Here is a 7,641-nt window from a genome sequence, read left to right on the forward strand (position 1 = left end):
ATGTTCAAGCAGCTTTAAGTTGATTCAATTTCACTGAATTGATAGTATGAACGTAAATGATATCTAGAAATTTTTTGTGTGTCAGTTTTTTTAAAATCATTCTTATAAGGTGAAAATGTTTATTATAATATGTATTTTTATTTATTGTAGACACCATCCCCAATATTCTCTTGAAACTATAGATTTCAATAGCGATATATCTAAAACATATTCTTGAGTAGTTGTTGTTTTTTTTTTAAGGTATAATACCTTTAATTGAAACGAATGCTCAAAATATACGAAATTTTTTTTTTTTTATCTATAAACTATATTTTGGGTATGCCGAATTTACGTCTAAACATATCTTATACTTCTGCTGTTTTTTAGAGAAGTGATGCAGTAATGTTACAGACCCAAGACCTGAATCAAAGCTAATAGTAGTTGGACATTAGCAATGCATTTGTGCCAAAGAGTTTCGTGGGAGCACCGATCCATTGGCTAGTAAATTATGTTTTAAAGAAGTGTATTTTTTTAAGTGATAAATCATATGTGATTTTTGACATGGCAAGTGCTAAAATCCAGATGAGAGGAGTGTACAGTAAAGCTTTTGAAAAACCTTGCAAGTTAAAATTGTTTTATCAGAAATTCTGAATACATTTTAATTTGTCAATCTATTGGTTGATTGTATTATTAATCATTTCTTTTTGTTGTTAGCATGAACTTATCATGAATTCACTGATTTCTGTTACTTCCATTATTGCTGCTAGATTAGCCTAAGGCTTGGGCTTGCTTCCTCATACTAGGTTTTATGCATTACTCAAATAAATGAAGTAATGATTTATGTTTAATGTGTATGATGTTATTAGTTTTGTATCTTAACAGAATGTTCATTTGTTCTTTTTCTGTCTTGTATCATGCTAGAAATAAATGTCCATATCACTTTTTTTTTTTCAAATTAGATGTTCAGATAAGAACAAAAATCTTGTATGACACCGAGTAAAAATATTTTACTTATATTTATAAAAATAATTTCACGAGGTTCATAAAAGTGTATTTTTTCAAATGAAGCTCCTTATTGAAAATATCGATAGAACGATCACTAATATCACACATTTATTACTTAAATTTGATATTTAGAAATTTGTTGGTGTGTAAAAATTTTAAGCAAAAAAAAAAAATCATTCTCATAAAAACGATATTAAAAAATTGTTAACAGTTAAAAGTATAACATAAATTTAATTATAATTTAATATATATAATTAATTAAAAGTTTATAGTTTAATTAATTTTTTTGTTTTGTTTTAATTTATTAAGTCAAGTTAGTCAATTATTTATCACTGAATTGTTCTTTGATTTTTTTAATTTTAATTACAATTTGGGCCTGTGCTTTTGCAAGTCCAACAAGAAAAACGTAGAGAGAAAAAAAAAAAAAAAACACATGAATTCCGGGCTCAATGCACCCTTTTATATTTCCAACTAAATCGTACTCAATACCCAATGAACAAAGCCCCACGTTACCCAATGAACTCTTCTACTTCTTCCCTTCCCCAACACTGAACCAATTGGCCACTCTTAATGGAGCCATGGGTGGACGACATCTCCGACGACCTCCAGAGCATGAGCTTCAACTCCACCACCACCGCCACCGATATCCATCGCTCCACCAGCTCCGGCTCCGACTGGACCTCCGCCTCTGCCCATTTCCCTCCCTCCACCGCCGTCAGACTCCATTCATCCTCCACGGCACCTTCCGGGGACCCCTGCTGGGACTCCGTCCGCCGCTTCCCGTGTCTCTCACTCTCCGACCTCCGATTCCTCCATCGCCTCGGCGCGGGAGATATCGGCTCGGTGTACTTAGCCGAGCTGAAGTCTCCATATACTCCGCCGCCGCCGCCGGCGCTGGCATCATCCGGGTCGGAGACTACTAAACCCAAATCCACGGCACTCTTCGCGGCGAAAGTGATGGACAAGAGGGAGATTGCGAGCCGTAATAAGGAGGGCCGAGCGAGGACGGAGAAGGAAATCCTCGAAATGTTGGACCATCCATTTCTGCCGACGCTCTACTCCGCCATCGAGTCTCCGAAATGGTCGTGCCTGCTGACGGAATTCTGCCCCGGCGGAGATCTCCACGTCCTGCGCCAGCTCCAGCCGTGCAAACGCTTCCCCGAATCCGCCGTAAGGTACGCCACTATATCCTCCATTACTGTATCAATCCCAGCAAACATGCACTTATCACAGATTCATCCAATGATACAATCCAATCCAAGCTGGATCCTTAATTACTCTAAAAACACAACGAGATTTGTCTATCCAGTCCAGTCGCCATTAATGAGTGGGATGTTTCAAAAAGTTTCGAGTTTGAGTTTGAAATTGAAAGTTTGGGAGAGTGACGGGTGATGGTTGAGAGGTGGGGCCAACACCTGGCGGAGACGTTGGCCATTAATGGGGGACCTTTTCCATCTTCCATTGATGGGTTCACAGGCTTTAAATTAATGGAGAAACTGAAATTTACTGTATTTCTGTTCGGTTGGTAAGAGACTCCCAATCTCTGTCCATCTTGATATTATTATTATTAAAATATCAATAAATGTTTTTTTATTAGAAATATTATATATTCGTTTTTTTCTCTAAATTTTGTTTCAATTTTTAAATACCGTAAAAATATATCGAAATATTGTAAAAATATTTTTGCGAAATGAATTAATTTTTAACTGAGTTTCTACATGCAACCACATTGTACATTAAGATTTAAGAGCACATGTTACGTGCATTTATTTCATATTAATATATTAAGTCAACATCAGAGTAATTTACATTTTGTGGGAAAAATCTCTAGACAGGATAGATGGATAATTATTATGAAAAATTTCAATGATCCTTTACATATATGATTTTAGTGTACACAAAAATTTTTGTGAGACGATATCACGAATTAATTTTGTGAGATAAATTTTCTATTTAGATCATACACGAAAAAATATTACTTGTTATTGTAAATATGAACAGTGTTGATCTGTCTCACATATAAAAAATTATATGACCGTCTTATAAAGCACCAGCTTATTTATATATAAGTGCTTGCCTAAGATTATATATCTAATCTAAAGAAATAAAAAACTAGGCTATTTTTTTAAATTGTCCCTTAAAAACAGTATATATTGATTATTTTATACATTTCGGGAGAGGGATACTTTATAAAATTTATACAGGACATTAAAAAACTAACAAAACTAGTTATTTTAATAATACAACATATTAAGGACTTTCCTTGTTTTTGAACTTTGTTATTATTATTAATCAATTTAATATGAGAGTAATTATGATTATTATTATTGTAATTATGATTATATTATGCAAATGTGAAAATATATTATTAAACTTGACACTTATCTTCCCCATATATTATAATTTTTTTGTTTGATAAAGGGTGGTTACAGTCAAATATAACAAATATATAAAATATGGAAATATTATTGTTATCATATATATTATGGTTGACCTTGTAGGATGCATCTAATGCACGTGGCCTGTGCTTATTTCTCGAGGATGCTCCTTTTTACTAATCACAAGGCAGTCATTTTTGGTAGAAAGTTTCGTGGGCCTTTTTTTTTTTGTCGATACATAATACACATTTATATGATCATNTATATATTTATAGACACATTATTATTATATTATTACAAGATGCCAGAAAAATCCCATAAAACGTGTTCCGTTAACTTATGCGGAATTTGGGGATTCCTTGAAATTGACCTACTTTTTCACCATTCTCCTTGTGTCCCTACCCGATTTGTTTTCTTGATAACTTAAGCCTAGGGAAGTAGTTGTCAATATAGAAATTGAAAAATATGAGGACAAAAAATAGGAATTTGAGGAGGATGATGGAACGTAATTCATGGATCTTACTTGTTATTTTTACTCAATCAGTTACTTAAAGATTCAAAAGTTCCAACTTAGTTAAAAACACAAGTTATACGTATACAAATTTCTAATATTAGCTATCAAGAACTCCGAGTATAACTTGATGTTCATCATCAGTTATTGATCTCATGGTGTCTACAGGTTTTATGCATCTGAGGTTGTGGTTGCTCTAGAGTACCTTCACATGATGGGGATCGTATATCGCGATCTTAAGCCGGAAAATGTGTTAGTTCGATCGGATGGCCATATAATGCTCACCGATTTCGACCTTTCGCTTAGATGTGACGACTCGACGTCCACCCCTGCTCAAATATTTTCCAGCCAAAATCCGCCCAATGCCCCACCGTCGAATGAGTACACCCTCGACCCGCCTCCCTTCAGCTCGACCTCCTGCATTCTTCCCAGTTGTATAGTCCCCGCTGCATCATGCTTCCATCTTAAGCGCAAGCGCAAGAAGAAGAGTACCCGCCACATGGGTCCCGAGTTCGTGGCTGAGCCCATTGATGTTCGCTCGATGTCTTTTGTCGGGACGCACGAGTACCTGGCACCGGAGATAGTTTCGGGAGAAGGGCATGGTAGTGCAGTGGACTGGTGGACGCTAGGGATATTCATATTCGAGTTGTTTTACGGTGTGACGCCTTTCCGTGGGATGGACCACGAGATAACACTGGCTAATATCATCGCTCGAGCGCTCGAGTTCCCGAAAGAGGTGGCGATTCCAGCCGCGGCCAAGGACTTGATATCGCAATTGCTCGTAAAGGATCCGGTGCGACGAACGGGATCAACCATGGGTGCATCAGCCATCAAACACCACCCATTTTTCCAAGGAGTGAATTGGGCATTGTTGAGATGCACAAGTCCACCTTTTGTTCCTCCTCCATTTAGCAAAGATTTTCTATCTGATGAATGTTGCCCTGAACCTCCTGTGGACTATTACTAGTCAAATTGAATGTAATTATGCTTTTTGAGGAGAATTTTTTTTTTAATTTATCATGCTCCATGGGGAGATGTTTTTCTTCAAATATGTAAATGTGTGTTTATTTATAAAATTAAACAAAATAAGAAAAACGTCATCCCATTAATCACTGTCACTGATCGATATATAAAAGTTTCATTTTTTTAATCTTTATGTTAGGTTATATTATTAAATTAGAAATACATAAAATATATTCAAGAAAAAGTTATATAATAATAGTTAAAAAGGTATGCAGAATAATATATTGATCCCAAATTGTGTTTGATAAATATAGATAACTGAAACGAAAACAAAAAAGTAATATTCTTAAAAAAAAAAAAAAAAGAATTGATTCAAAATAAATAAAATAAAAATGCTGCATATTATATGTTAGGCGATAAGGTCCATGGCTCCACCATGCGTTTTCTTTTGGATAGGCTATCAAAACGAAATTCACGTGAGAGCTTTCACAGATACTTGTGGACAAATATGTCAAGCCAACAATGGAAATGAACCCAAACATCCCATTAAGCAAATGGCATAACTCAAGCGTTTTCGTTTGATCATTTTCTACGTAATCTTTAACGTGTAGTTTCAAAGTTACAAATCTTATGATCGAAACATTCGTATCATCTGATATCAAAGTGCGTGAGCCAATCTTTGCCCAGAAATAGTGAACGCATTAAACCTGTCACTATTTGGGGTGAGTCCATCCACCGGAAATGGTATAAAATATAAAATTGTTTGGTAGCCAATGCTGCTTTCTTGCAATAATAATAAAGGGTTGGGGGGACAAGAGAAAGTTTCCTAATGGGACTGATTTAAAGCCATAAGTTTCAGCTTCTTATCCCTCAAAAGTCAATGCCTGACAGTTATTTTAAGAGATCTCGACAATACACATGTAAACAATCAAGCCGCAACATCCATGGCATTACAGATCCTATGGCGGAAAGCAAGCTATCCCTCCCACCCCCCACGTGATTTTGGGTACATCTGAAGGAAGAATGTGGGGTTGAGTTGTCTTCATCGACTCCGTGCTAAAAGATGTTGGTCATTTATTCTAGATGATTACGGGTCGGGTCGGGTCGGGTCTCGGAATCAGATTTATATATTAGAAAAATAAAATGAATTATGAGGGTAACAGAAAATTATATTGATGTCAATAGTAGTGGCGATCCCCCGGAGATTCAATTTATTAAGTTTTATTGGTGTTGGGTTTGATATTAGGACCAAGCTTTTAGCGAGCTTAAAGGGAACTCGGATAAACACATGATATTTTAGTCTCTTTCCCTTGTGGATCCGAATCGGTGCAGTCTTTAATGCTAACAGGAAGCAACATCATCCTGTTAGAAGGAATGGAATATCATTGTGTCCTATCAGATCTACATCTCACGTATTTATTTGAGATGTGATAAAATTACTCGAAATGAAAGAGTTTGGATAAATAATCAACTCGGGTGGTCGATTAGTCCATGATACACTTGATACTTCCATTCTCCTAAGAAACAAGCAAGCTTTGCAGATTGTCCTTTGTGCCATGGACAACGTTAGAGGTGTCGAGAGATGTCTGACAAAACTCTTCAACGCTAAATTCAGTGATCACATCTGGAGATTTACTCAAAAACCAAGAGATTAGTGGAATTGTGAGCATACCTTCTAAATGGAAGATAGATTTTGGGTTTGAAGGTGTGGACCCATTTGTGAGGCTGGGGCCCTTATTTGGGCCTAATTTTCCTATAAGAGTGGGTTGACTAAAAACTATGATATGGGTTTTACAGCCTTATTATTTATTTTTAATAAAATATTAATTTATTTATGAATTAATTNATTTTTAATAAAATATTAATTTATTTATGAATTAATTAATTAATTATAAAGTAAACATATATATTATATATATACAACAAAGTTATCCCCTCTCTCAAGTAAAAACTTACATAAAAATAATATTTTATATTTTGTAATGTTAAATTTCCATATCAATCAAAAGTTTATCATCCATTTTATAATCCGTATCGATGTATTGAAATCTTAAATTAATGCCGCATCCCCTCTCTCACGTCCTAATACATAGCAATTAGCTGTGAGGAAATTAGAGACACAACTTGACTTATCACATGTATAAATGTTAGATTCGGGTAATTTTAGTTGGAGTACCTGATACATAGGGCAAGGAAAAAAACCATGTTATGTTAAAAATAATATTTTTCCATGTGTTGGGTCAGATAGAGACCCGTATTACAAAATTGACCGTATCACGGTCTCAGAGAAATTTTTGTGTAAATTTTATTGTCAATTATGAAATCACGATATATGTGACTATTTATAGCAACCAGAGTTTTCATGTAATTATAAATTTCTTAGTCGAGAACCAAAAAGAATATCTCAAAATAATAAATAGAAAAATAAAGAGAATGATCGCAATGTTCGGGTCTTTGTTAAATGTTTCGATTTGAAATCTACATATTTGAATTAGAATCGTTTTTGTAGTTTCATTACTTTGGTGTAATATTAGTTTATTTTTCCACTTTTTTTTTAAATGTAATGTTGTAATAAAAACTTTTATGTATTTGACTAGTCTATTATATTTGTATTATAATACATACAAAATTGAAAATTTATGAACAACTCTCAGTAAAAGGAAAAAAGCACACAAATATTATTTGATGCGAATAATAATAATAATAATTCTTTTGAATGTTGCAGCTGCTAAATTATTAATAATAATAATAATAATAATAATAATTATTATTATTAATTTTTTTAATTAATATTGTAGCATCTTC

At 34.2% G+C, this 7,641-nt stretch overlaps 1 protein-coding gene across 1 annotated transcript; it reads left to right on the plus strand.

Moving 5' to 3' along the window:
* Positions 1-1,457: 1,457 nt before the first annotated feature.
* On the plus strand, positions 1,458-4,930 carry LOC140987918 (serine/threonine-protein kinase AGC1-5-like). The gene is made up of 2 exons (XM_073456674.1): positions 1,458-2,159; positions 4,042-4,930. Exons 1-2 carry the CDS (start codon positions 1,555-1,557, stop codon positions 4,838-4,840), a joined length of 1,404 nt encoding a protein of 467 aa, XP_073312775.1. The 5' UTR covers positions 1,458-1,554; the 3' UTR covers positions 4,841-4,930.
* The last annotated feature ends 2,711 nt before the right edge of the window (positions 4,931-7,641 follow it).

This window comes from Primulina huaijiensis, chromosome 1 (assembly GCF_012295235.1).
Source record: "Primulina huaijiensis isolate GDHJ02 chromosome 1, ASM1229523v2, whole genome shotgun sequence".
Taxonomy (NCBI): Eukaryota; Viridiplantae; Streptophyta; class Magnoliopsida; order Lamiales; family Gesneriaceae; genus Primulina; species Primulina huaijiensis.

What these genes read in the sequence shown, in the direction of transcription:
- LOC140987918 (XM_073456674.1), top strand. Translation starts at nt 1,555, where the DNA reads ATGGAGCCATGGGTGGACGACATCTCCGACGACCTCCAGAGCATGAGC. An exon ending in TTCCCCGAATCCGCCGTAAG is followed by an intron (nt 2,160 to 4,041) that starts GTACGCCACTAT and finishes TGGTGTCTACAG; the next exon opens with GTTTTATGCATCTGAGGTTG.